At 42.0% G+C, this 27,773-nt stretch overlaps 4 protein-coding genes across 6 annotated transcripts; 2 read left to right on the top strand and 2 right to left on the bottom strand.

Moving 5' to 3' along the window:
• Nucleotides 1-23: 23 nt before the first annotated feature.
• Nucleotides 24-5,643, bottom strand: angptl6 (angiopoietin like 6). Of its 2 annotated transcripts, XM_088437140.1 has the most exons (8): nucleotides 5,479-5,643; nucleotides 5,239-5,369; nucleotides 3,100-3,570; nucleotides 2,034-2,171; nucleotides 1,554-1,746; nucleotides 929-1,122; nucleotides 437-707; nucleotides 24-359 (listed from the first exon to the last, which is right to left on the bottom strand). In XM_088437140.1, exons 2-8 carry the CDS (start codon nucleotides 5,266-5,268, stop codon nucleotides 175-177), a joined length of 1,482 nt encoding a protein of 493 aa, XP_088293266.1. In that variant the 5' UTR covers nucleotides 5,269-5,369; nucleotides 5,479-5,643; the 3' UTR covers nucleotides 24-174. The 2 variants fall into 2 exon arrangements, with proteins under 2 accessions (XP_088293266.1, XP_088293267.1); XM_088437141.1 differs by lacking the exon at nucleotides 5,239-5,369.
• Nucleotides 5,644-6,315: 672 nt separating this feature from the next.
• On the top strand, nucleotides 6,316-10,634 carry ppan (peter pan homolog). The gene is made up of 12 exons (XM_088437125.1): nucleotides 6,316-6,476; nucleotides 6,705-6,875; nucleotides 6,953-7,054; nucleotides 7,331-7,381; nucleotides 7,563-7,733; nucleotides 7,961-8,037; nucleotides 8,785-8,892; nucleotides 8,972-9,095; nucleotides 9,167-9,245; nucleotides 9,419-9,548; nucleotides 9,824-9,972; nucleotides 10,040-10,634. The coding sequence occupies exons 1-12, from the start codon at nucleotides 6,462-6,464 to the stop codon at nucleotides 10,444-10,446; spliced, it is 1,584 nt and encodes a 527-aa protein (XP_088293251.1). The 5' UTR covers nucleotides 6,316-6,461; the 3' UTR covers nucleotides 10,447-10,634.
• Nucleotides 10,635-10,907: 273 nt separating this feature from the next.
• Nucleotides 10,908-13,004, top strand: eif3g (eukaryotic translation initiation factor 3, subunit G). The gene is made up of 10 exons (XM_088437016.1): nucleotides 10,908-11,025; nucleotides 11,103-11,149; nucleotides 11,556-11,644; nucleotides 11,705-11,764; nucleotides 11,824-11,928; nucleotides 11,999-12,194; nucleotides 12,347-12,457; nucleotides 12,524-12,660; nucleotides 12,728-12,834; nucleotides 12,905-13,004. Exons 1-10 carry the CDS (start codon nucleotides 11,003-11,005, stop codon nucleotides 12,918-12,920), a joined length of 891 nt encoding a protein of 296 aa, XP_088293142.1. The 5' UTR covers nucleotides 10,908-11,002; the 3' UTR covers nucleotides 12,921-13,004.
• A 1,085-nt stretch (nucleotides 13,005-14,089) lies between these two features.
• dnmt1 (DNA (cytosine-5-)-methyltransferase 1) lies at nucleotides 14,090-27,589 on the bottom strand. 2 transcript variants are annotated; one of them, XM_088436569.1, is made up of 35 exons: nucleotides 27,397-27,589; nucleotides 27,028-27,064; nucleotides 25,793-25,900; nucleotides 25,505-25,709; nucleotides 25,339-25,411; nucleotides 25,039-25,117; nucleotides 24,918-24,955; nucleotides 24,796-24,847; nucleotides 24,589-24,672; nucleotides 24,083-24,192; nucleotides 23,881-23,999; nucleotides 23,614-23,706; nucleotides 23,373-23,524; nucleotides 22,735-22,922; nucleotides 22,555-22,569; nucleotides 21,175-21,355; nucleotides 20,996-21,093; nucleotides 20,774-20,918; nucleotides 20,587-20,702; nucleotides 19,913-20,114; nucleotides 19,708-19,841; nucleotides 19,449-19,625; nucleotides 18,757-18,981; nucleotides 18,489-18,681; nucleotides 17,942-18,032; nucleotides 17,690-17,830; nucleotides 17,333-17,615; nucleotides 17,122-17,263; nucleotides 16,748-16,914; nucleotides 16,500-16,677; nucleotides 15,888-16,083; nucleotides 15,647-15,810; nucleotides 14,570-14,686; nucleotides 14,406-14,499; nucleotides 14,090-14,312 (listed from the first exon to the last, which is right to left on the bottom strand). In XM_088436569.1, the coding sequence occupies exons 1-35, from the start codon at nucleotides 27,441-27,443 to the stop codon at nucleotides 14,278-14,280; spliced, it is 4,479 nt and encodes a 1,492-aa protein (XP_088292695.1). In that variant the 5' UTR covers nucleotides 27,444-27,589; the 3' UTR covers nucleotides 14,090-14,277. The 2 variants fall into 2 exon arrangements, with proteins under 2 accessions (XP_088292695.1, XP_088292696.1); XM_088436570.1 differs by lacking the exon at nucleotides 22,555-22,569 and having other exon boundaries at nucleotides 27,397-27,588.
• Between the last annotated feature and the right edge of the window lie 184 nt (nucleotides 27,590-27,773).

Raw genomic sequence — 27,773 nt, 5'->3', positions numbered from 1 at the left:
TTTTCAAAATAATGTATTTCCGACAGTTTGAGTTGACTTTATTGCATTCTACATAGCACGAATCATGAAAAACAAGAAGGCAAAGTCACGGCAGTTAATCAGAACGCGAATGTCAGTGGAGGAACTCTGAAGCACATTCACAATTCCTGCCGTGACCGTGATGCAAAGACACTATTATATCGGCTTGACCATCATGAGGACCCGTTTAAGTGAGTAGGAGCCTCCGTGGAATTCCGCCCAGTACACGCCATCCTGGTAGCGGCTGCGGTAGTGACCGCCCCGGTACCACACGCCATTGAGATTGGAGTGGGCGCACATGTGGTACCACCAGCCTCCTTTGTGGTAGTGGGCGCAGTTACCTGTGGCCACAACAACAACATAAAACTAAGAAAAGCTCAAATCCGCTGAGATAAATGAACGGGATGGGCATTCGGACCTGTGTAGGCGTCTTTGTCCCGATCCAAAGTGGTGAAGGCCTTGTTGTTGTGCCAGGACAGCGAGTCGCCAGCGTTGCCCCGATACTGACCCAAGCGAAGTCGGTACCAGTCGCTCTCCGCCTCCAACCGGAAGCTGTCGTACTCTGCGAACACCTGCCGGCCCTGCCAGTCTTGCAGAAGCACGCGCAGCTTGTATTTGGCTTGTTTGGCCAGCCAGTAGAGGTGCTCCAGGCCCAGCCAGTACTCCCCATCCAGGTTCCCGAAACCGTGCTGCGATACATTGTGAGGATTGATTTGATCAAAACTGCATACTGCAGCAGCAAATCATGTTAACAAGCTGCGCCAATTAATACATAAAAAGGAATTACTGTCATATACATTATGACCTCCTTTTACCCGAATATCTGAAGAAAAAGTATCCGGAATTGAACGTCAGGACTGCGTAAAAACGTATATTTACGTCTTTGGGATTGAATGAGTTGTAACTTTACCTTATACTGCTCCCAAGTCCTGAAAAAGTTGACGGAGCCGTCATGCCTCCTCTGGATGACCGTCCAGCCTCCCTGAGCGTGATTCTGTTCGCACCAGGCCTGCAGGAGGCGATTGGCGCTCTGCAAGCGCAGCAGGTAGATGCCGCTGGTGGTCTCGCCGGATTCCAGGGCGTGCTGGCAGTCACGCCACGGCCCTGAGTGGCGAGGAAAAAAAATTGGGCGTCCCTTGGTTTTTCAATGTCAGAATTCATTTTTTTTTCCACAGGGTGGAGCATTAACAATGGTATGAGGGAATGCACTGATGTGTACACAAAACCAGGTCTCCCACGTCAATCGCTAATGATTACTCCAAGGTGAACTCGAGGCCAATTTGCTTTGCTAATTTCAAACATTCTGATAAGGGATGGATGCTGCCATTGACATTGTTTTGGCATTCCCCAAGAGATAAGACTCGCGCTCAAGGAGGTCACTGACTCTGTCAGCATTTGTAAGCATTGAAATCCATTACGATAAGTAGACAAAAAGCATCGGGACACTCAAGTAACAAGGGGTTAATCTAGACTTAAAAAAACAAAACAAAACCATTATTTATCTTTGTAAGACATTTCAGACAGTTTTTATATACCTGGGGTCTTGGTGACTGGGTAGCTAATGACAGGCTGGATGGTGGAAGTACTGGCAGTGGTGCTGAAAATCTGTAGCGCTCCCAAAGTGTTGCCTTGCTGCAGAGGACTTTGGTCCCTTTGAAGATCGTTGCTGATTTCCGAACTGTTATTAAGCGGCGCACTAGACTGACCTTTTTGAGATTTCGCCGGGACCTGTACAAGCCCGCACAATGGAATTTGTTATAATATAATTAACCAAGACCCAGCCTGTTTATTTGTGTCCACTGCAGTTGATATTTGTTGGTGGTCTATATCTTTTGACTCATTCTCTCAAAGCTCTGGTGTCCTATGTAAAGGACATCCTGGCCTTTTAAAGGATGTGTCAGATGTTAGGAGGGGGGGGCAATTAACTTTTTTTGTCATGCTGAGACAAAATGGACACCAAAGTGGACACAAATGAAAAGGCTGGTTCTCATGAGGATATAAGGGCGGTTTCTTACCGGGTCAGTCTGAGAGTCAACCTTACATTGGCATTGCTTCTCCAAACGGCCAATTAATTGGCTTTGGGAGCTCAACGTGGATGTAAGCTCGCCATATTTCTTCTCCAGTTCTCTGAAGTTGCTGGTCACTTGCAGCGCCTAGTAGGATTTCAGTATCCAAATTAGATGCAGTATAGGAGATATAAGGCTGAGTCCTGATTGCACTTCCGCCCAAAACTATGATCATTTCTGATGATAATAACCAAAACTGAGACTATAATCCCAAAATACATAAATAATATTTTAAACAAATTTTAAAGAATTATTTTTTGAACCAAAGAAACAAAAAAGGAACAAAAGCAAAAATAAAAAATTAAAAAAAGCCAAACTCTAACACATTTATGAGCATAACTTAATTGCAGGTTTTCCCTCAGTATTTTAAGTGAGACGAGACAAAAAAAATATAAGTACATTTTATGTTTTTTTTTTTTTTAAGAAGCAAAAAAGTAACAAAAGCAAAAGCCGAAATCTAACCTTTTTGTTGATTTTCATTTATGACAAAAACTATGGCAGGTTTATCTCTTTTTCCTCTTTCTAAGTTGGACCATACAACAAAAATAGTGATTTTATATGCTGTATAATGGAAATAAATAAATAAATAAATAACAACAACAAAAACACACCAATTCAACAATTTAATTTAAAAAAAAAATGAACTTTATTTTTTAAGAAACGAAACAAACTATAAAAATGTAATAGAAGAAAAAAAAAACATTTTCTATTTTGCAGATTTTGGGTAATGCAGGTCATTTTTGTGAATGTAACCCTCATGATAAACGAGAGACCACTGTTTATTTCTCAAACTTATATTAGTGCACCTGTAGACAGTTATTTTCTTAATCTTTTCCAGTTTTTCTGTGCCTGTGCCTCAGGTTTGTAAGTAAAATACATAAATCCAATTAAAACAAACTTATACTTCCTTGACACCAATTATTACATTCCTGTTTGTCAATTTGAGAAAAGAGCTTATTTTTAGTACATGTTCAACAGAAAAGAAGGAATCCGAAAATTCTTCAATTGTACTCACATGAGTTGTGGCGTTAAGCAGAAGGTTCTCCACCCTGCGTTGCTCCAAGGCCTGGTCCTTCTTGTGGATGACCTCCTGCAGCAGCTGGCTATAAAGCTGGGCGATGCGAGCGTTCATGCCGCTGCTCTCCTTGCGCAGGATTCGCATTTCCGTAATGAAGCTGCCTTCCTGTTCCAGCAGCATCTGCAGCCTCTCAAGCTGCTCCTGCTGGCGCTTCACCTCTGACCGCAACGCCGTCACCTCCGTCTGGTTGGCGGCAGCGGCGGCCGCCTTGGTGTCCACGCACATAGCTCCGGTTAGTTTTTGCTGCGGGACGATGAAGGTATAAGAGCAACGGCCTGCTTTGACATCCAAGGAACCCGGTTGATGATTTTCTGTGGCGTCTCGAACGGGTCTCAGGCCACCGACCCGTAGCAAGTTCAGACTTAATGCCAAGAGGAGAATCAGTCCGATTAACGTGGGGCGTGCCATCTTCGGAAGAGAAAAGAGAACATTTTCCAGTTGATTGGATTTCTATTTCTTACAAAGCAGCGATGCTAGGTTACGTACATATGGGTAATATCACAGGTAGCAAATTCAAGGCCAAATCCGGCTCTGCTTTTTTTGTGGCCCATGAACACAAATGATATGTGTTGATTTGTTTGGATGCAAATTCTCTTCACTCTGAGGAATGCTAAGATGTAGAAAGCATTTTTTGACAACAATCCCCCATGTAGAACATTTCTTGACTGAACTGCCTCTCAATTCATTTTTACAAAGCCTCACAGTAAAGAGAAAACATCCCCCCCCCCCCCCCCCCCCACACACACACACACACACACACACACCCTGATCTGGGTGACCATAAATCAGATCATCTCGTAAAAAATGTATCCCAAAAGTATCCCATTAACATTTATGTACAGCACAGCGACTCAATTCATTTTTGCAAATTCCCCCTAGAAAAGAGAAAACATTTCACGCTCCCCCCTTGTCATACTTAATACAAGATTCACGATCAAAATTGTCTAAGTACAATGTACTTAAAATTGTATCCTATTCAAAATGAACAAAAAAGCAATATTTACCAACTTTCAACAAATGTTTACTTTTTACATGGTTTACACAGGTTACAGGTTAGTCTGGAACTGAAAAAAATAATTTAATGCATCACAATGCCTGGAATAAAACAAATATGCCAATCCTTATTTAAACTAGAAACATTAATGACCAACTTGATGAATAGAATATGTTTTTAACAATATTAACAGCAACACAGCATCAAGGTCTTAAACATTTTGAAGAAAAAGGTATAAAACATTGTGTTTATTTTCTTCTGAATCACATTAATCATTTATGTAATTTGAGTAAAAAAAAGATGTTGACAACAATTTAAAATTGTTGTTGACAACGAGAGCACCATTGGAGCCGTGTATGTCCAAACATTCGTCAGGCAAAATCAAAAACTTTTTCTCAAAGTCATTTGCATCTCCCCTGGCATTAAATTGCGATCATGACTGGCATGACTTATTTTAGCAACTAAAATATCGCCCTGGACAAATTCTGCCTGGCAACATGTGACGCAGGTAAGAACATGCATTGGCGTAATTGTGTAAATTGGCGCTGCCAAATTTTCTTAACTCTAAAATCCCCAACGTTTTGAGTGTTGACAAAAACATTTACGTACCTTTTGCTGACCATATGTTTCCTCACATAGTCACAACAAACAACAGTGGCAGAGATTTACTGACTAAGGCGCCCAGAATCAACACAAACCAGTCAGCTGGATGCTTTGTCAAAACAAGCACGGTCAACGTCGTAAACGCAACAATCAGACAATGTTGACAAACCCTTCACACAAAAGGTCCACGAGTTCACGAGGGAATATCCAGATTTTTTTTAGAAAGGAAAATATTTTATTGTAAGTCTACTAAGATATCTAGAAGAGTGGAGCTAAAACTACTTAAGTACTTAAGTTATTATCTTAAATGCGTAAATTCAGTTGTGTATTTAAAAAAAATAGAAAAGAAACAATCAAGAAAACATTATGTTAAAAAGAAACAGAAAGAAAGACAAGACATTCTATTGTGTATTTAATATAAGACACTACGTTGGCCCTATATTATATTAACTCATTCAATGCCAAAGCCATATTTTTACCCTTTTTTCCCCCCCGAAGAGTCCAGACATTAGATTTCAGCTCCTTTTTTTTCAAGTGTTTGTCTTAAGGAGTGTCTAAAAATGGTTGGTATTAATCCAACAACTCATCTTCATCATGTTGAAATGAGTTCCTAAAAAAAAAAAACTCAACATAAGATACAGACAGAAGTGTAATAAGAACACCTTTTGCAGGTTTTTTTTTTCTTTTTTTTTGTCAAGCACTATAATACAATAACTTACTGTGGTTGTTGGTCCTTCAGAGATCAATCGACTGAATCCAGACAATGCTCCTGAAATCTGGCTGATGTTCTCCACGAATTGGGAGAATGTGGATAGATAAGGAAGAGCGAGCAGAATGACAACTAGCAGCTCCTCCTGCAGCTCCTTGTTTGTGTGCAGAGGTCAAGGCCTGTACAGGATGTTGAACAAGTGAGAGAGGCCTAATTACAAAGTATGCATGCGTGCAAAATGACACCTCCTCTGGGTTGCATGCTCACTGGAGGAGTTCTGTATGTGTCTCCTCCCTGAGAGGCTGATAGCTCCAATTATTTTGATAATAACAACAATAATAATAATAACAATAATAATAATAAGTGATGATAGTAAAAAAAAGAGAGAATTATTGCAAAAACGAATTGAAAACATTGATTGCAAACCTGACAGATATCAGTGATAGACCATAAATTTACTGATAAATTAAGGGAATGTGATTGTTTTAAATACAGAAAAGTAAAAAGATTATTTGTAAGCATTATTAATTTATCAATATTCTGTCCTACATTCTGATTCACTAAAATATATTACAAATGTAATGATTTTCGTTATATTGACAAATTACCCGGAAACTGGACGTCACTTTTTTTCCGGAAGCGTATACAATTTTAAAATTGATGAAAAAGTTTGTTAAAATTACTCTAGCTTTGTTTTATGTGCATTTTTAATGCAAAAAATAACACACCTAGTTTTGTTTGCTGCGGAAAGTCAAAGCATTTGTTCAATTAGCTTAGCATTAGCTAGGAACCATAGTCATGTGCGAAAGTGGATACACGGACACATTAGCGTAAAGAACATTGAGGAACCATGTGGATAGAATGGTAATGGTGGCCTCGGTTTCTTCCTAGGAAATGCTAGTAAAAAGCCACGAAACAACGGATGTAGTTGTTGTAATTTTGTATTAAAAAGCGAAGTGAGTTATTTTGACTCAAACTACGTTTTGCACAATCATGGGCAAATCAAAGGTAAGCAGCTTTATTTCCATGTTCTAGCATGTTAGCTCTTGAGCTATAGCCGAAGGTAAACTGGAATAATTGAGGAAACATTTGTAAACCGACTAAGACATATTTGTTATCATGTGTCGATATTTGTTTGCGAATAATTGCTTGAAATTATTGTAGTGTTATAATAAAACCTCTTGCGACTTTTGTCGACCAATGCATGTCTGCCATTTATTTATTTTTTTCTTTAAGACCAAACACCAGAAAAAGTCCAAAGCACACGCTCAGCAAGTGGCCGAGGAGGATTACCGAGCCGTCCCACACTCGTTCGTCTTCCATCGGGGCCAAGTGGGGAAAAACGTGTCTCAGCTCATCATGGATGTCAGGAGAGTCATGGAGCCATTCACTGGAGAGCAGTTAAAGGTTTGCCTTTCTGTCTTTGCATCTTTCATGAATTTACTGTCACATTTAATCATCAAAATGATCATCACCTGACCCAGGTCCGGAAAAAGAACGTGCTGAAAGACTTTGTAGCTGTAGCTGGACCAATTGGAGTGACTCACTTCATCATCTTTAGCAAGACGCCCAGTAGCATTACTATGGTGAGAGTGCACACGCACATTTGATAAAAAGCAGAGATGGAGAAAAAATGATAAATGGGTTTTAGTTAGCAGTTAAAGGGGAATTGGGTACATAACTTGGCTGCAAAATATAAAACAAAAAATTGCTATGATGCTACACCGTACATTCTTCACAGTACATTTAGGGAGTCTACTCAGGGAAGTGTAGAATTTCATTGTGTGTTATTACTATGCTTATGACAATAAAGCTCTTGATCTTGAACTCTTGAATACTAACTTTTTTGTTGTCATTTTCAGAGGTTGGCAAGACTTCCTAAAGGGCCGATGCTCTATTTTAAAGTTCTCAAGGTTAGTACTGCATTTGGCCAAAACATGAGAAAAGCAATGCAGACAGGTGCATATGATGACACTTATTTCCTACTTGATTTCTAAGTGATATTTTTCAAAGTAAACGCACTGATGCACCTGATTGTTCCGTTGGAATTCCTTTTCCAATTGGATTGGTTTAAAGCGCTAATTGCATTCGCAGTACACCCTGATGAAAGACGTGGTATCGTCTCTGAAGAAGCATCGGATGCACGGGCAGCAGTTCACGCACCATCCGCTGCTCATCCTCAACAACTTCGGATCCAACGGCATGCACATTAAACTGATGACCACCATGTTCCAGAACATGTTCCCTACCATTAATGTGCACCAGGTATCAGAGCTGTATCAGTGAATTTATGTTTTAAAACAAGCTTGAGAACTTCCTTTGGTTTCATATGGGCTTGCTGAGTAGAATGATGAAAGTATAGTCTTCTGAGTTTCACTTTGAAGATGAATTAAAAAGTAAACGCTTTCTGATTACTAAGCCTGACACTTTTTTTTTATGTGTAACTTTAAAGTCCAGTTCTGATGAGAACTGACCATGTTCTTTCTTGCCAGGTGAGCCTCAACACCATCAAGAGATGTGTGCTGCTCAACTACAACTCAGAGACGCAGGAAATCGAGTTCCGCCATTAGTATGTTGAGCACACTTCTCTCAATAGACTCGACCGGTGGTTCTCAATATTTATTCAATTATGTACACCAGCCAAGTACCCCTTAAGTTAGTAAAAAGCAATAAAAAAAATTAATAAATACAGAGTGTTTGGAACTCTGTAATAGTATCTCTAGGCGTGTTTTATTCAGCAACTGGAGAAGATAGATCGTATAACATCATTTTATATATGGCTTGCTGTAAAATTGCATCAGTAATGACAATGCACATTTGTATTACATTTAACATTATAAAAGCATACAAAAACATTTTTGCAAAGGTGTCACTTTTACACAATGTAGCATTAAGTTGCCCCATGTTTAATTTGCAATTGATTTGAAAATAACTCTTCCTGTCATGGCGTTAACTTATTTTACACACCTTTTGAAGGCACACACACTCAAAGTCTTAAGAGTGGGAGAATCTCAGGCACTATTTTTCAATATCTTTTGTGGGATTATTTTCTAGACAAAAAAAAACTTACATTTTTTTCTTACAAGTTTTGTTCAATGAAAAGTTAAAATCAAAACAAGACAAGCTCGTCCTTCAGCCAACAAAGGCTTCTCATTGGACAGTGAGTGTGGCTCAGATGATGACAAACAGCGAACTTGACTGCTCAGTGATGCATGTTCAAAGTAAACGCACTGATGAGCCTCCCGTCAATAAAATACTGATTATTTCTCATGAATTTCGAAAACAAACCTCAAACTTTGTTTGTCTCACCTTGCAGCAGCCTGAAGGTGGTGCCGGTGGGCATGAGTCGTGGCATCAAGAAGCTGATGCAGGAGAGGTTCCCCAACATGAGCAAGTTTGAAGACATCAGTGAGCTGATGATGAAGTAATGGCGACGCATTAGTAATGGACTGCTTCTTTCCAGTGAGATATTTTGAAGATAATGAACCAATCACCTTTTCCAGAGGGGCGAACCTTTCAGAAAGTGAAGCGGAGCAGGACGGCGACCACAACATCACCGAGCTGCCTCAGGTGTACTCGGGCCGCGGCAACATGGCGTCCGAGCAGAGCGCCATCCGATTGACGGAGGTATGCTCATATGGGAAAAACGCTTGTTGTGTTTTTGACGCGAATTTTCAATCGCGGGGCTCTGTGTGCAGATCGGGCCTCGCATGACTCTGCAGCTGATGAAGATTCAAGACGGCATGGCTTGCGGGAACATCATGTATCATGCCACCAGTAAGTGTCATTGGTCGTCTTGGTCCATCCGTTCACTATGGTGCAGAGGATGACAAACGTCTGTATGAAATCTGTGATTTCTCTACAAGTAAACGCTTACTGATGCACTTCCAAGATAATTTCATGTGAGTTTGGAGCCAAGGGAACACACTTAAAAATAATTCCCTCGACAGTTTCCAAAACACCGGAGGAAATCATGGAGATCCTGCAGAGGAAGGAGGAACAAATGAAGGCCAAAGAGGAACGGCGGAAGAAGCAGGAGAGCAATGTTGCTCAGAAGAAACAGAAAAAGGAGGAGCACAAGTATGTTACGTCTTTCACTGGATGTTTTATGCCATATATATATCAAATCTACCTGTGGATGAAATAGCGAAGCTTGAGGGAAAAAATACGGTCTGAGGGTTATATACACATATTGTGCTTTACCACAATACATAACCATATTTATATATGTACCTTTGTGTGAAATAGCAGAACTTGTGGTTTAAAAAAAAAAAAAAAAAGCAAAAGAACTGAGAGAGAAACTTTCAGATTTGGCCTGACTTCACAAATGTACACAAAACGCTACCTGCATACAGGAAGAGGAGCCTCGCGGGCCTCAAAAGGAAAGGCAGCGATGAGGACAAGGACAGCGAGGTGGAGGATCCAGGAGTTCAGATCAAGCAGGCGGAGTCGGAAGACGAGGCCGAGTATTACAGGCAGGCTGTGGGAGAGGAGCCGGATGAAGGTTGGTATCCATAGGTGATAACAAGCATTCATTGTAAGTGTCATCTTACCAAAGCTTTGATCTTCAGATATGTTCCCCGGAACCAAGAGGAAGAGAAGCAAAGATGGTCCTCGAGGACCTGCCAAAAAGATCACAAAGCTCTCGTTCAACCAAGATAAAGACACTAAAGGAAACATCCCGGGAGGACATTACAAGGATAAACCAGCAAAGAAGTTTGGCGACCGGGAGAAGAAATCCTTTGGCAAGAAGCCATTTGAAAAGAAGCAGTCACCCGGAGGAAAGACATTCAGAAAAAAACAGAGTGATGAGAATAAATTTGGCAACAAGAAAAAATTTGAAGGCAAGAGGACTTTTGGGGGAAAGATAAATAAAGGCAAATCTTTTCAGGCCAAGAGCCAGAAGAGCAAGGCGCCCTATAACAAGAAAAGTGCTGGTGCAAAGCAAGGATTCAAACACAAGAAGGGAAAGGGTTGAGCACTTTGACTGGAAAAAGCAAAGTGAACGGACAAGTTTTGTCATTTTTTTTTGCTGTTTATGAAAATGCCTATTTCTAATAAATTACGAAAGAGTGGATACTTGCGCCTTTTCTGAGGAATTTAGTGCTGTATATGTACAAATCACATTTATGTAACTGGCTGAAATGAATAAAAAGTTTATTTGACCATTTTTTCACAGCATGCTCCTGATGAAGACTGCACACAGTCAAAGTTAAATTTATACTGCACTAAAAACAGTTTCCCTTCTTAGGTCCCTTGTAATTGCACAAATTCGCGAACAATTCAAGGGGACGACGTACGAGGTTTTGAAGTTACGAACGAAGTAGTATGTTAGGTTTAGCAGCAGACCAGTCGTGATGTTGCGCAATAAAACCGTTGGATTACTTTTTGGTTTAATTCAAAATACAGTATTGTTTCAGAAATATTTACATTTATTCTGAATTCCCAATACCGGAAGTGATGTCACAGTAGCGACAGCGCCTGCGCTGTTCCGGTCTTTGCGGTCCTGAAGCTAAGCTAGCCGAACGCCCGGGATGCCGTCGAATGAATACGACGAGTGAGTGTTTTCTTTTAAAAACGTCCAATTCGCTTTTTTTAAGTACATACAATAACATACTTTAATTTACCCCTCAGCTCCAAGCCCAGCTGGGCGGACCAAGTCGAAGAGGAGGTAGATGAAGGTAAAACGCGCTCTCTCGTCCTGTTAGCATGCTAGCGCGCGTTGACGTAACTCAGTGCGGAATAGACAAGGCCAGCTAGGCGGCTCCAGTTTCCACGTGCTTGACGCCGACTTTGTTCATTTACTTAAAATTAATATTTTACGGTAGGAACCTTATGACTGCTATCAATACACGTTTTCGCGGAACAATTGACGTAGATAGACGAGCTGAAAATGGTGCAACAGATGTTCGGAATTGTGACGTCACGTTATATTAGGCACGGTGGAAGTTAAGTTTTTTTTTTTTTTTTTAAAGCGTTTTGCAAAGCGTGAATTTGAAATGCTGCGAAAGAGTTTCAGGATCATTGTTATATTCTGTAGACTTGGTTGATATTGATATGAAAGTTGTTTATTTTTGTCTTCGACAGGAACTCTTCCTCCACCAAAAGAAATTATTAAAGGAAACATTAAAACTATTACAGAGTATAAAATTGACGAAGATGGAAAGAAGCTTAAGGTAATTGCGACTCGATATTTGGTGTTCTCACAAAAAGTAACCAACGTACTATGTTTGCAGATCGTGCGGACCTTCAAGATCGAGACCAGGAAAGCCTCCAAGGCTGTGGCGAGGAGGAAGGTGAGCAGTAGATATTAAGCCGGAATTGTTGTTTTTTTACATTTTCCTCTTACCTCCAGAACTGGAAGAAATTTGGCAACTCTGAGTTTGATGCCGCTGGTCCGAATGTGGCCACCACGACCGTCAGTGACGACGTCTTCATGACATTCATCTCCAGCAAAGAGGTGAGGATCATCTTTCGCTATAAGAAACTCTGTGGAATGGGTCTGACGAGTCCCGCGTATTTTTTTCCAGGATCTGAACGCCCAAGACCAGGATGAAGACCCCATGAACAAGCTGAAAGGACAGAAAATAGTGTCTTGTCGTATTTGCAAAGGCGACCATTGGACCACCCGCTGTCCCTACAAGGACACCCTGGGCCCCATGCAGAAGGAGCTGGCTGAGCAGCTTGGCTTGTCCACCTCAGACAAGGAAAAACCTGCAGGCTCAGGTACTGTGAGGGCTAGAATTTTTCCATTAAAAGTTAAGCTGGTGGAATATGGTGAATTTTGCAAATTGGCGCACAAACATTTTGTTTTGACTTGAGTGTAGGTGCTATACACTGTCAAACAAACAAATGTTCTCCGTTTTGTGTCAAATCAGCCGAGCCGGAACCCGCGCAGCCTGCACAGAGCAAGACTGGCAAGTATGTGCCCCCCAGCCTAAGGGACGGGGGCGCACGCAGAGGGGAGTCAATGCAGCCCAACCGCAGAGGTGAGGTCAAAATTTGAGGGATGGAAAAAAAAGAAGGCCATGTAAATAACCCAAAACCCATCTTAGCCGATGACAACGCCACGATCCGTGTGACCAACCTGTCCGAGGACACCCGTGAAACCGACCTGCAGGAGCTCTTCAGACCTTTCGGCTTTATCTCCAGAATCTACCTGGCCAAAGACAAAAACACCGGACAGTCCAAGGTGACCGATCACGCAAAGTTTATACTCACTTAAAACACAGAAAGTTGAACACGACCTCGTGTTGCAGGGCTTCGCCTTCATCAGCTTCCACCGTCGCGAGGACGCGGCCAGAGCCATTGCGGGCGTGTCGGGATTCGGATACGATCACCTTATTCTCAATGTCGAATGGGCCAAGTAAGTCGGCGTTACTTGTAATGTCAAGGATTCAAAAGTGAACCGGCTGACTGTTTTTTTCTCTTTGCAGGCCATCAAACAACTGAGGACTTCAGAATATTCCATCAACAGGACACATTTTGCCACTGTGCTAAAATATGCTTGTTACATAAATAAAGAGAAACTCATCAGGTTGCGCTCTTGTCTTATGTAAATAAGTACCGTATAATATCAAATATCTTATTCATATAGCTTATATATAAGGAGAAACTTAAAACAATTTTTCAACTCCTGTCCACTGTATAGAGCATGAAAACAAATGACAGCTGAAGTACAATCAAGTCGCGCTTATCAGAAGCTAATACCAATTGAACGCAGCTCTGCTTACCTTTTGGCTTTGATATGATGGCGGGGCATTCACACTTGTGAAAGCCAACTTCATTCGGAGCGCTCGAGGAATTTGAACTTGCAGATGGACTTGGCTGGTGAGATTTTCTGATTCCACACTGTTGTGTGCATCAATGACCTAACAGCTGCGCTTTCCTAGATTCGCTGATTTATTTGCAGTGACTTGTGGCATCGGTATTGGCTCTATTCAAAACATAATAATTGAATATTGTGCTGACATACAAATTTCCCACGCGGTATTTACAACACCCGAGTGGGTTTTTGCATGCAGAAAAGCTCAGACTTTTAAACAGTCAAATTGAAAGATTTACTGTTAATATAACACTTAATGGGTGAACATTAAGTAGTCCAATTTCCCACAAAATTTGTATCCATAAGGTCACTCATTACATGTGTACATTGTAAAGTAAGTATGATGCAATGAACCTCTCAAGGTAATCATTTTAAAAGCAAAATTATTTTTGAATCGCAGCCGGTTTCTCTCCACATGGATGCGATGTCGGGAGACCCGAACATAGTTTTAAGGCTGCAGCCTTTTGCAAACATCTGGTTCGGAAACAAATAGGTTTAGAAGCCATTCCTTGTCAGTTAATGGCTACTTTTTTTGCAGTGAAGTAGCACTCAAACATACAGCAAAAAATAATTTGGTCCTTCCCAAAGATGTCTTGTGAGGGGAGTTTTGAGGCTCAAGCGCCTGAAATGACTCCCAATAAGTTTTTTCTAAATAAAATAGCTTTCAGACTGATGATACATAAATAGTTCGTTATTTCGGGCGTGGCGCACGCAGACCAGTACAAGTTGATCCACGGAGGGGTACCGGGACGCGAACCGGTGAATGAGGACCTCTGCTATAAGTCACACACCTGAGCCATGTAATAAGAACTTTATTTGAAATATTACATATAAAAACTACATACAATTTGTCCAACATGTTAGCGGGGTTTAAAAGCATCACTTATAACAATTCTGACCAAGTAAACGCGTGCTGGCCCAAAATTAATAGCATCTCCACTGCGATCATTTTTTCCTGGCAGGTGGAGAATGAGAACGCATTAATCAGACATCTCCATTTTCTCGTTTGACGTTGTTGTCTACGGGAGGGAAAAAAACGTTGCATGTTCAATCAGTAATTAGTACATGTGGTGTAAAAAAAAAAAAAAAAAGGCTGAATACGGTGCGCTCACCTGTTGTCTGTTCCTCCTTCATCCTGTCAATAACACACTTTTTAATCTCTAGGCCGATAGCTCTGGAGAGGGGCGGGGGCACGGCGTTGCCCACCTGCGTGGCGCCGGCGACAAATGGCAATTAACACCAACTTTGGCTACTTGCGGCCGGCCGAGTTGCTCACCTGTCTGTGTTTGTCCAGGATGTTCCCGAAAAAGCGATACGTGTCGGGGAAACCTTGAGAGCGGGCGCATTCCCTCACGCTCACCACTCGGTGCTGCTCGGGGTGCAGAACGCGACCCTGGCACAAGAGAAACAGCGGTGCCAAATTTATTAAAAAAAAAAAAAAAAAGTATCCACACGACTTCCCAGCTATTTAAGCCAAGTATTTAAATATAAACTTCAACCGTCCTGCATTTTCATTCTGCAAACAGAATAAGCAAGTTAATATGGGAAGTCAGGAATAGCTTTACATGCCACATGTGTTTGTCTTACCAGAAAAAAAAAAAAGAGAAAACTTGGAAGTTGAAAGAATCAGAAAATAAATAGGTTTGTGCTGTACATTTGTTGGCCTCTTGGGGTCAGTGTGGTGCCATTCGCTCCTGAACCCTTTAATCATACTAACTGTAGCAGTTGACAATATGAATGCAGTTCTTTTGCTTGCCTTGAGAGGGTGCTGATGTGTTGGTGATGATTGCAGAGAGGGACCTCCTTTTTAGGTCATTTTATTTGTACGTTTTTATTTTACATTTCCAGTGATCTCGGCATCATTTACATGTTCAAAGGAGCAATAATATTTATTTTTGGGTAATTTTGAGCCATTGAGTTTACTTAAGTTTAGTTTGTGGTCATGCCAAGTGCTTCCTGTGTGATGTTCAGCCCTCTTGCTACCGTGCTATCATCAAACCGGACAGCCCTAGATAGGTATGTATGTTTTTATGTGAATATGTACAGTGTTAGCTGTATATAATGTCAATATTATGTTTAATATTATGTTGGTTAAAGTGTGGATGAAGCATGTAGAGATGATGTGGAAGACCACAATAATTATCAGTGCAAAGAACTGGTGTCTCCTTTGTGGACAAGCTGGCATATTATTAAGTTACAAAAATGCATCAAAAACTGTACCAAATAGACATTGCGTGTTGTGATGACGCAATACATTACAGTCTTTGAGCGAGTTCAAGTGTCTCATGTCTCATTATACAGCAACAATTTTGAGTTTTGTATCCAGATTTTTTATTTTATTTTATTTTTTTACCTGTTTCCCCATGGGCTCAGGGTTGGTGACTGTGGTGCTGAAAAAGCCATCCCACTCCAGCCTTCCATAAAGTCCCGCCCAGTGATTGTGACGGTTTCCCGTGTGAGGCAGACACCACGGGATCAGCGTGTTGAACTGTCGGTCAGCCGGATCGCATGGCTTTCCTGGAAAGAAACAAACAAACAAAAAAACATTAGTATTCCAGGGACTACGTTATGGAGCAGTTTGATTAGGTGCGCACCTCCGGCGCAGGTGCAGACGCCTCTGAGCGCGCCCGTGCCGCTGCGTCCGTTCTTCTTGTCCGGGTGCGTGTAGCGCAGCTTCTTGGTCATGGTGCCGTCCTTCAGGCGCACCTCTATGTTGGGGAGGTCTCTCCAGTCCGAGCCGGGCGGCAACGGGATGTGCCGCATGCGGCCCTCCACAAGCGCACTCATGTCCTACACAAAATAAACAAAGTTTACTGGTGTTTATTAGATTTGATGTACTTTTTTCAACATCTCAAAACTTACTGACTCACAACCTCAGTTTTGGTTCATGGGAAACAAATTCAGTGATCCACTTTTTAACCCTAACTCATTCCAAGAGTGAGGTTTAGCCATTTTTTTTAATCTACTTGAAAATATAGATTGAATGCCTAGACGAACACGTAAAAATGCGTTTTGGGATTCAATTGAATGAGTTAATTGGGACATTTATGCAAGTAAAATCATATTTTCCTTTGTTGGCTTTATTACCTCAATTGAAATCGTAATCGTAGAGCCTAACTGGTGGAAACAGAGATCTTATTACATTTTTGTTCATATTGCCCAGGGCTACGGAGTAGCAAATCCGTTTACTGTGCGTGCTGGCTCACCTTGCAGACATGATCCCTGAGGATGGGCTGGTACTGCGTGCCGCGGATCTGCCTCTGGAACCACGACTGAGGCTCACCATTGTAGGAAATCTCCAAGGCGGCGGCGCCGTTGCGGATCTCGGGCAGGTCAGACATGGTGTCCCGGACCGTGATGGTCCTGTAGATTCCGCCGTTGCCACTGTACACCGGACGTCGTGTTATAACAGCATTTGATGAAGGGTGTCACGTGCTTGAAAGGCCGAACTCACCGCGTGACGTTGCTGACGTATTTCTTCTCGTCCACCACCACGCTGAGGGAGACGGCTCTAGGAGCAAAGACGTGCAGCGGCTCAGGATAGAGAGGTAGTTTCTCTCCGGGAGCGGCGGCCAGGATGATGGCTCTGCGGCGAGTCTGGGCCACGCCGTACTGACCCGCCTTATCGAAAAAGGATCACGTGATCAATGAGAGACAATGCGCAAGAGTACATACTTTACAAATTGTTGATTTCAAGAACGTGTTAGCTAAAAAGAACCTAATTTTCTAACATCAGTTAAAAAAAAAAATAGAAGGGGATTTATGTGATGTATCCTACATTGTATATTGTATAAAATGTCAAAAGTTAAAGGAAAAAAGTAATCATACCTGCAGCACTCCAAACGTGCACTGGTATCCCATTCTAACCAGACAGCGCAGAGTCAACTTGAGCACCATGGAGCTTTTGAACGACACAAAGTTCCTCACGTTCTCAAGCAAGAAGAACTTTGGTCTGTAGTAATCGCAGTAACTGCAACACAGGAAGCCAACCGTTAGCCAGACATGCTAACTGTTGAATTGAGTGTTCAGTTTGTCCCACCTGAGGTAGGAGACCACCAGCGAGTTTTTGAACTTAGAGTAAGTGCGTGAGTTGAAGCGATTCATGCCGCTGAAGCCCTGGCAGGGGGGCCCGCCGCACAGCATCTCCACGTCGCCCTTCTGCGGCAGCTTCTGGCCCAGGGAGTTGGTCTTCTCGCCCGACATAACCAGCTTAAGCAGCACGTTGCAGTCCTCCGTGAACACGGTGGTGCCCGGGTTGTTGAGCCGGAAGGCCTGCGCTGCCGGCTCCCACATCTCGATGGCCCACTCCGTCTCAGAGATGCCTTGGCAATAAAAACGTTCATTTGGTGACCTGTGTGGATCGGGATATTTGAAATATGTAGGGGGGAGCTCGTACCAGCCTGGTGGAAGCCTTCAGAGAGGCCGCCGCAGCCCGAGAACACGTCCAGAGTGCGATACTTGTGCACCTTGGGACTCTGCAGTTCAGTGGGCTGCTCCACTGATTCCTGAACAGCAGAGGCCTTCCCTTTGCCTTTACCTTGGAAAAGAAATATGTTAGATGTCTGGGGTGGAAATAGCCCTGATCAATGACTAAAAATAACTTCACAGAAACCTAGAGGAACATTTTGCTGAGTCATATTTTGTTTACCTTTCCCTTTGCCCTTTCCTTTGCCTTTGTGCGTGGCAGAGCGAGCGTGGTTTGGAGGATCCTCAAAGCTTTTGGTTTTGGCATTATAAGCCTGTAAAAGAAAAAATGACTTTCATAGCTCATCCATACACAAGTGTTTCAAAAAAGATCAATCTTAAAGTATGGATGGGAGTCCCACGAGATTGAGTTGACGAGAATAAGATTTTAGCAAAATTTGTATGAAATGCTTTCTTTTTTCACAGCAAACTTTAACAAAATGAACGATCTACTGTGCACATTAACTATAAAAAGAAAACTAGGCTCATTTTTCAGCAACAGCTGAGATCTTTCCTCATATGGAATAGTTTTAACAAAATGCATACAGCTCTACCAACCTGTAGCTCGACGCTGGCAACAGTCACGGTACGATAAAATGCTAGCCTAATTAAGTCAGCAAAAGAAAAAATAATCTTGCGTAGGGACAAGAAATCTCATGGCATTCTAATTTCGCAAAATCTCATCTCATCCTTAACCCTAAGCATTGAAATTGTAAGTGAAGAGATAATACCTCCAAGAAATAGAAGCGGTCGGGTCCTTCGCTGGAATATTCTTGAACCGACTCCGTGAGGTCCTCTCCGTATTCGACGTGACAGCGGCCCAGCACATCTGACATGCTGACCGTAACCTCCTCGTCGCTCCAGTACAGTTGATTGACATCTGTGTGGTAGCTGGCTTTCACTCCTTTGTGGGTGTTCTCGGGCCTAACCAAAGGAAATAAAAGCCATTAAAAATATGCATAAACAGTCTCAGATAGCAAAATCGTCCATCCGTATTACCTGTAGAACTTATACAATCGTAGCTTGACCTCGGCCAAGTCGGCCTTGCCGTTGCTTCGTCGGTGACAGAAGATCTCCTTGATGCGACCGATGCGGAAAGGGTCCGGGGCGTCCTGGTTGGAGCCCTTGATATAGTCCGAGGATTTCCTGTAATATTCTGGATACAAGTCCTCATCCACGTCCTCTTTTCTGTGGGAGCGCTTCACCGGGCTGGCTGCTTTCACACTGAAAGCACAGAAAAGACAGTGAGCAATAAAAAGCCGTTTTAAATATATGTAGAGGTCATTCATAAGTGCTGCAATTTTACAAAGACTGTATCGGCGTTGAAGCATTTTGCACAGAGGAATTTTAATTTGAACATTTTTCTGACAAAACATGTCACTTCATTTGACCTTTTTCCACAATCTACTAATGTCTGTATTGTTCTAAAAAAATTGGCGACAGGATGGAAGATGTTTGGTGAAGGACCATTTATTGAACTGGTGGAAGCAATAATATTCTCCAGCAGCAACTATGGTGGGACCCGGTTTTTCTTTTTTTAATTTTCTGGCCATATCCTTTTTTTAAATAGATACATTTGTTCGATTAAAAAAAACTCCTAATTATTGACCTATGAAAGAAAAAAACCCAATCACATTTTTTATCCATTTCAAAAATCAACAATTGACATTTCTTCAAATCTTGAGGGTCACCTGAAGTAAAAGGCCTCGGGAGGCAAGTAGACGCTATCTCCCACTCTGAACTGCTCGCCTCTGAAGCAGGCTAACCCGTAGAACGCCTTGGAGTCATGCTCTTCATCTAGGGGCTCGAAGGCACTTGGCTTTTCCCGCTCCTCACGCTCTTTAATCCTAAGGCAGCTGCTGCAGAACCTATTCAAACAAAATAAGCAACTGAGTGGATTAGAGCAGAGGAATGTTAATTTCTGAAAAAGGAAAAAAAGCTTGCGCCCACTTGAACTTGCAGTCTTCTGATGGTATAGTCTTGGGCGGCGTCTCGAAACGGGCAAAGTCCGTGTCATACCAAAACTGATAGAAGAAACTTTTCCCGTCATCTTCAATCACCTTGACATCTACGTCCATCCCACCCTGATGCACAAAAACAGTTGTGAGCATCCCAAAAGGAGACAACACCCCCAATCGGCAAGAATTAGACTTACCTCCATGAACCAGTTGTTTGACGGCGCCCTGTAGGTGACATTGACCTTCCCTTGGATATAGCTGAGCGACATGTCCTCACACTCGTCTACCATGAGCAGCTCCAGGGGGTCGGACGACTCCCCGAGCACAGTTTGAGTTCCGCGGAGAAACCAGTGGGCATGAAACATCTTGCCGTTGTTGTCCTCCCACATTGCCGTGATCCTGGTGATCGAGAATATATAGTAAACATCACATCACAAGTGAATGCACAATGGCAATATACACACTTTATGCTGTGCGAAAAGGAAACTAAAATTACGGCAGCTTGCGGTGTCCGTTGTGACGTTCTATTTGCTTTTAGTATGATTTTATTTTATGCTGTTATAAAAGAGTGCTATTTTTGTTGTTAATGTTTTGTGTATTTTGAGGGGCTAGAACAGATTAATGCCATGACTTATTCACTGTCAGTAGACAACAATAGACAAATATTCATCTTTACTGGGCTTCCATGAAATTAGTTCATTTCAATGGGAAATTAAATTCACATTCGCTAGCACCAAATGTACAGATACTTTGCAGCCTAAGTCAGACTGGAAAATCTTTATTTATAAAAAAAAACAAAAAAAAAAAAACAACAACTTTGAAACCCTCATGCTAGGGAAAAAAATGTCTCTTGCTAGGAGGCCATATTTACCTAGCCAGGTACAATGGTGTGGCCGGATCCTCTGAAGAAACGGAGACACAATCGCCTACCTCCAACTCTTCATCATTCACCCTGACCTTTTTGTAGTACTGCTTTTTGCCCTCAGACTGAATCAACAAAAGACAAACACTGAGTGTGATTTATACCGCCCTAAGTACAAGTGGCAAACAGCCAGTACCTGAATGGGCTCGCCGACCCACGTCAGCTTGCATTGCGTCTGCTTCTTCCGCTTCACCCGAGATGCTTTCTTGCTCTTCACTGGAACATCTTCCTCTTCTATGTTTTCATCATCCTCAGCTTCCTTCACAGCCAGGTTTGGGCACCTGGGTAAAAGAAGACAGAACTTAGATTAACGAGGGTATGGAGACAGCGGCCTCTCGTGATGTATTTCTTCACCCACCTTCTTTGCTTACACGCCTGCTTGCTTTTGCCACTTCCTCCAAATTTGATCATGTCCTTACAGGCAGCACACTTGCCACAATCAGCAGACTGGCAAACCTACAAAAAAGGACTTCCACACTCAAATACAGCAATAGAGGCTCAAATTTCATCTACAGTCTTGGTGTGGCAAAGTCTCACCTCGCAGACACCGCAGCGCTGCCGTTTGGCGGCGCTCTCCTTGTCGTCCTGTTCGATCTGCTCTGAGAAGAAGGCGTCAAAAATCAGGTAGACCAGCTTTGTGGTTGTGGCTTTGGTGGGACCTTTGCTGTCCTTTTCAATCTTGGTGGGGTGACGGATGGCTTGCCGTCTGGCGGCGCGCCTGGATATAGCAGGACAAACAAAAGCATTTGTGTTCAGCTATTTGTTGTTTAGGACCAAAAGGGCTACTGGTGTTTGTGTGATGCAATGTCAAGATGAAGCAATCAGACCAATCATCGAAAGCATCGAGCCATGCAACACGAGACAAGCAACACAGTGAAACTGTAGAAGAGTAAAGCAGGAAAAACGCATACTGATAATAGGTATGCATGTGTGGTGTTGAGTGTGTTAAGAATCATTGCCCCCCCCCCCTTAACATTTTTAAATTTACTTTTCAGCAGTCTGTCCTAGAGCAGCCTTACACAGGTCAGTCTTGATACTACAACAGACATCTGGTTTGGGGAGGATTCACACATTTGTCAGTGGATGGACTAGTGAGGACCTACCTATTTTACCTTGTTGTGTAAATGTGGCTGGTATGCGTGTAACGCTTTGTAACAGTGAAATGAGGATTGTCAGTTTAGTTCAAAAGTTAACTCGTTATGTTCTATTACTGGCTTAATAGAGACACTTTGGCATCCTAGGCTTGTGGTAAGTGCAAATGCCCGGCCTTGAATGAGTTACAGTAAAAAGAACAGTTTTAATTATTGTAGCCAGTGCATAGTATATTGGTTATATTTACAGAAACTGCACCTCAATATAAAAGACAACAGATGCGTGGGTAACCTTTCAACCAATTAGCACAACAACATAATGAAGTGACAAAATAATTTTAGAGAAAGGTCTAAAATGTGAGCTTTCACCGTGACTTAAAAAATGTCACATGAACAATCGTGAGAAGGTGCAGACTCCAAATTGAAAGAGCATGTTCTAGTTTCCATGGCAACACCGGGATGAGAACTTGAACCTTCGCAACACTTGTGAGGCAAATCATTTTCCATTATTCTGCCTGCTGCATGAGCTCTCGACATGATTTACGCCATCAAAAAACACTACTAGCCATAAAACAGTTTCATCCAAAATGCCACTTTTAGAGAGATAACGTGCCTTTTCTTTTCAAAAGGCAGACAGAGCCCTTGCTTTGGACAACTACGTTTGTGTTGGTGTTGCGTCAATACCGTTTATGGAGTGACTTGAAATGGCAACTCAGATGGCGGAATGACGCTAGTACACACAAACTACCATATGAAGCCATACACAACAATAGCATGGTCTTTATCCTCCATCACACAAGTCAATAATGCATTCAGGCCTACCTACCAGTACAGCAGCATGCTGCATTAGGAAACGTCAGAGGAATGGCAGACATTAGCGAGCATTTCAAGCCAATAATTCTTCAAAACGAATGCTAAAACTTAATATCAGCTGATTTAACCTAAAAGGCAGCCAAAAAGCAGCCCCCGCATTAATCAAAAACACCGCAGCAAAGAAAAATCCTACCTCTTGCCCAGTGTAACACCGGCCAGCTTGATGAGGTCACGCATGCAGGGCGTGACGATGATGGGCTGCTCGTCCGAGTCACCCGCCTCATCATAGCTCTCCACCTGCTCCACAACAAATTGGGCGTGGCGCAGCAGCGTGTCCTCAGTGAAGCAGTTGAAATTGAGGCCGGGCGGCGGCACTGTGGTCTGAAAGTGGGAAGAGAAACAAAATGGCCCCTTAATAGAACTGTGCTTTTTTTGGTCAGTCTTTGAATGTGTAGTTGCATAAAGGGCAAGGAAAGAAATTTGTTAAAAATGGGCACAAAAACTTGCTTGATTTGTTTCATTACCTTTTCAATGTGATGGCTGCTAGAACAGTTAAAAAAAAAAAAAAAGCTAATACTCATAACTCAAAACGATTAATTTATTCATAGACAGCGATACAATGGCAGTGAATGTTAATATGCATCCCCCTTAAAAATAAATAAATAAAACTACATTTGTCATGCCCTGCTGAGCAAAAAAAAAATTAGTCTAAAAAATTTTTTAAGCTACCATGAATGATACCACTAAAAGATAAAATATGTAACGACTACAATATTTATAAACAAACACAATTTAATAGATTCTAGAGTTCTGTAGATCAGTCATCTTTACCTCAATCCTGTTGAGAAGGTCCTCATAACTGGCGTCCGGATTCTTCTGGAGGAACTCTACCACAATTTTGCTCATGTAGATCTTCTCCTGCATCAGTGCGAAGATGGGAGCGTACTCCTCGCTAGAATTCATCAGGATGTAGTCCGCAAATGCTGGACAGAAAGAAAAAATAGTTCATCTCCACTGGACACGAAAAAAAACCCTAACATTTCACTTGGAACAAAAAGAACAGAGGAGACACCTGTGGTAAATCCAATGAGTGCTTTTTCTCCACCATCAAATCCAGTAATCCACCAGGCATTAATGGGCCCAAGTTTCTTTGCAGGAACACCACCTCAAGAAGGAGCAAATGGAATGTCCTCATGTAACATCAACTCCCAACTATTCAGTTAAAACTGAATTATAGAATATACACATTTTTTAGGTCTATGAATGTGGTTAGAACATGCATGCCTATTCAAGAGTCCATTAAGAGTACACAAATGTTATATGCCAGCGTGGTCTTTACCATCCAAGCAGGGATTGTCATCATAAATTGGTTTGACAACGCAACTGAAGTAGAGCTCCACGTTCCTCTCAATCAGTCCGGCATCAAAAGGACAAAGATGGCCATGCTTATCATAGATACTGGAGAACGATTTAAATAACAAAAAAAGGTAAGTTCTCAAATAAAAAAACGAAAGTGACTTTTTGTCATCTAGAATTGTCACCTGAAATTTGTGATCCTGTGCTGTGGCAGATCCTCATAGCTCTCAAAGCCGTCCTCATTGGAGTCAAACAAAGAGAGGCGCTCGTCTGTGAGCATTTCGGGCTCGTCCAGCTGAAGACATGACCACACCGGTTTAGCCAGTGTTATGTATCCATCCATCCATCCATCCATTATTTGTAGCCGCTTATCCTCACTAGGGTCACTAGCCTGCAGGTGCCTATCCCAGCAGTCTTCAGCCAGTAGGCTGGGGACACCGTTGACTGGTTGCCAACCAATCGCAGGGTATACAGTGGCAAACAACCATTCACGCACACACTCACACCTCAGGACAATTTAGAGTGTTCAATACACCTACCATGCATGTTTTTGGAATGTGGGAGGAAGCCAGAGAACTCGGGATGCTGAACTCTGAGGCAGACGTGCTAACCACTCACCCACGACGTGTTGTCTATTGATGGATGGACGGATGATAGATAGATAGATAGCCAAACAGACAGATGTGCTCACCGCAGTGTCTGGATCCCCTTGAAAGAACTTGAGATCGGAGTCATCCAAATATTGCCTGCAATCTGGACATTTGGGAGGTGGAGCCTGAAAACAACAATGAAAAAATTTGTAAGAAAGATGAACTAGATTTGAAAGAAGACATAGAAAATGATGAGTTGTGAAAAAAAAAAGTCTTTCCCAAACAGTGAAAATGTTAATACTTGTTACCTTTGCAGCAGCAATGACCTTTGTCTCAGTCTTGGCTTCTTCAGGAGCAGCTCTGTCAAAGTCAAGCATTTTAGAAAGATAAAATCAAGGAAGCACCATCTCAAGGTATTCGAGGGACTTACTTGTCATCTGTTTCCACTTTCAGACGCTTCTCCTGGGACTGGGGCACATTTTGAACAAATGAGTGGGTTGGAAACGCGTGTGAAAAAGTGAGCTGCAGGAGGAGGAACGAAAACCACTCACCTCAGTACAGTCTTCTTGTTTCACTTCAGTCTCTCCATTTGTGGGTTCACCGTTCAGGTCTTCGGACTTGCGCTTTTGCCTAAGATCAATATGATTTTTTTCAAAACTATTCGAATGAGACAATGTATGCTTAAATGATTACCTTTCTAAGAAATACAAGTTTAGGCATTTTTTTTTTCTTAATCATGTTGCACAAATTTTAGAATGAGGCATAAAGAAACCTTCAAAAACACAGTGGAAAAATATCTTGCAATCTGAACAATCTTATCTTTAAAATAAATGTACAAATGGTAAACGCACACTTTTGAGAACATCGACATGATGGTTGGTTGCTTGCCACCGCTTCTCGTCACTCTGGAACTGGCTGGAGACTCTGGGATGGAAATTTTGAATAAAAATGTTAAATAATTCACAATCGAAACTTAAGAATGGAAGAGAAAAAAAAGAAAAAAAGCTTTGAACTAACTTTTGGCATCGGCCTTGCTCTTGCGTCCTTTTCCTCGAGCGCTGGGCGATTTGACGGGCTCGTCTTCCTCCTCAACTTCCATGCTAGTGTCCTCATCCTTGTGGGAGCCATTAAAGAAGCCGTTTGCTTTGCCATTGGATTCCTCGCCATTCTCCAAATTGAGCTCCTTTCCCAGCAAGGACTTCACCTTCGAGACATAGTCCTCCTGAAGAAGGAGGGTAACGGGTGATGCATGAGACAATACTGTGAGCAAAGGTCTTGAATGGTAGTGAATTAAAAAAGCCTCACCATGGAGATTTCAGAGCTTTTCATCTTTTCTTCGAGGCAGCTAAGGGCATCCTGAGTGTCTGTGTGCAGGAAATCCTGCACCAGCTTGAGCTTCTCCTTCACGTGATCCTGGAAAGGCAATTGGAGACCACTGTTACTAGTCAAACCACAGGCAAAATATTCCACTTTATGGCACATGTGATTCATGAAGAGGCATGCTAAAAAAAAAAAAATTAAAAAAATGTTGGCACATTGCAGAGCAGAGATGTCCAAGCAAAGCGGAAAAGAAAAGGCAAAAGTTCCTCTCTGCATTTGAAAAACGAATCTAACCTTTTGATATGGACTATACTATATTGAGTTTTTTTTGTTTTTTTGTTTAACAATACAGTGAATGCACTGAGAGGCTCACTTTGTATAGAGTTAAACTGAATGGGGATTTAAGAACTTAAAGAAGCTAAGCAAATAGAAACATTCTATCAGAATCAGTTTAATTGATATACATGAATATTCTTCTGTGACTTTTTGCGGATCACATTAATATTCTTCTGTGACTTTTTGCAGATCACAATTGTTGAAAGCTTAAAGACAACCCACACTAAGAAAAAAACAGCACATTTAATCAATTAAAGTGAGACAACAGATTACAAGCAATGTCAATAAATATCAATGAAATGGGACCCCCTAATAATTAAGCATTTAATGTGAGGCTATGAATAGGAAATTAAAACCTTAGCGGAAATGTTGACTGTGAAAAATACAGAACATTCTTGTATAAAAGAGTACAAAAAGAATTTTTACACACATCAAATATCCATTTCAAATTAAATCCCTTTTGTTATCTATTCAAAGCTACTTGTTTTAAATGAATATTAAGGGTCTTTTCAAATTAATTTTGATATGATTAATTTTAATTAACTCAATACAAAGTACAGTGAAATTTAACGATATTGCTTGTAATCTGAGTCCTCTTTAATTTTAAGGATACTTTCTATTAGTGTGAAAGTCTAGACTTCTATGTGTTTTGACAGCAATGCGTACACGTATGAGAGCGTGTTACGTCATGACGTAAGAACCGTCGTAACCCGAGGACCACCAAATTGCCGTTAATGATTACACCTGTGTCAGTTCGTCATTCGCGGTTTTTAGTGACCGAAATTAAACATTGAACGTCAGTTCCGGAACTTATTGCTGCCTAACAACAGGCACACTTAACAAATCTCCTAAGACAAAATAGTTAGGACTGCGGTCCAACTCACCTCGTCGGAAGAGCAATCTTCGTGCAGCACTTGCAGCCTTTAAACGAAGGTGAGAAAAAAAAAAGTCAAAACAATGCCAAGCCATATTTGCTTTTGTTTTGTTTACCACTGTGAGACTGTTCGCAGTGGCGCCAAATCCTTTCCCGCACACACACATACGCGTTGACAGGCTGGGGCGCTAACGAGCATGCTAACGTGCCCAATGGAACGCGACGGTCAAGCGGTGACGTGCTAACGGTAGCAACAACAGGGAGGCAGTCGGGGACTTTCGTTAAAGCCCCGAAAAAACTCAAAAGATTCAAACGACAACAATGTGGTACTGTCTGAGCACGACGCAGGTTAGCATCCAGGTTATACACGACACCCTACCTTTTCCTGACATCCTCTGGCAACGTCAGGGAAGTCTTGGCTGGCATGACGCTCGGCGGGCGGTAAAAATCAACGTTTGAGAGCGTGAGATAAAATGACTTTAAAATACAGTAAAAGCAGCGGCTGAGCGTAAAAGCGAGCAACGGTGCAGCTCAGCCTGTTGAGGAACGGACGGTAGGTAAGCAATTGGCGCGCCTGGGCCGTCTTTTCGCGCGGAAACCTGGGCGTTTCGGACTGTACCACTATGAAGCCTCCAGCGGGTAATGTAGTTTAATGTGATAACGGATTAACCCTAAAATGAGGAACAGTTTGCTATTAAACACATATTTTATAAACTTGTAAACTAATGTATGAATACCTGTATTTTTACCGCTTTA

The sequence above is a fragment of the Hippichthys cyanospilos genome, chromosome 16, assembly GCF_059441005.1.
Source record: "Hippichthys cyanospilos isolate Australia breed blue-spotted pipefish chromosome 16, RoL_Hcya_1.0, whole genome shotgun sequence".
NCBI classification, from domain to species: Eukaryota; Metazoa; Chordata; class Actinopteri; order Syngnathiformes; family Syngnathidae; genus Hippichthys; species Hippichthys cyanospilos.
This window is presented reverse-complemented; position numbering and strand designations above follow the sequence as displayed.

Excerpts from the sequence above, each read along its gene's own strand:
- eif3g (XM_088437016.1), top strand. The coding sequence starts at position 11,003 with ATGCCGTCGAATGAATACGACGA. Across the intron at positions 11,150-11,555 it reads CGAAGAGGAGGTAGATGAAG|GAACTCTTCCTCCACCAAAA; the intron begins GTAAAACGCGCT and ends TGTCTTCGACAG. Across the intron at positions 11,765-11,823 it reads AGGCTGTGGCGAGGAGGAAG|AACTGGAAGAAATTTGGCAA; the intron begins GTGAGCAGTAGA and ends TCTTACCTCCAG.
- ppan (XM_088437125.1), top strand. Across the intron at positions 7,734-7,960 it reads CTACCATTAATGTGCACCAG|GTGAGCCTCAACACCATCAA; the intron begins GTATCAGAGCTG and ends CTTTCTTGCCAG. Across the intron at positions 9,096-9,166 it reads GCGCCATCCGATTGACGGAG|ATCGGGCCTCGCATGACTCT; the intron begins GTATGCTCATAT and ends CTCTGTGTGCAG.
- angptl6 (XM_088437140.1), bottom strand. The coding sequence starts at position 5,268 with ATGTCTGGACTCTTCGGGGGGGAAAAAAGG. Across the intron at positions 3,571-5,238 it reads TCTTCGGGGGGGAAAAAAGG|ATGGCACGCCCCACGTTAAT; the intron begins GTAAAAATATGG and ends TCTCTTCCGAAG. Across the intron at positions 1,123-1,553 it reads CCCAGTCACCAAGACCCCAG|GGCCGTGGCGTGACTGCCAG; the intron begins GTATATAAAAAC and ends CTCGCCACTCAG.
- dnmt1 (XM_088436569.1), bottom strand. The coding sequence starts at position 27,443 with ATGCCAGCCAAGACTTCCCTGACGTTGCCAGAGGATGTCAGGAAAAG. Across the intron at positions 25,901-27,027 it reads AAGATTGCTCTTCCGACGAG|GATCACGTGAAGGAGAAGCT; the intron begins GTGAGTTGGACC and ends TTGCCTTTCCAG. Across the intron at positions 16,678-16,747 it reads TACGTCAGCAACGTCACGCG|TGGCAACGGCGGAATCTACA; the intron begins GTGAGTTCGGCC and ends TCCGGTGTACAG.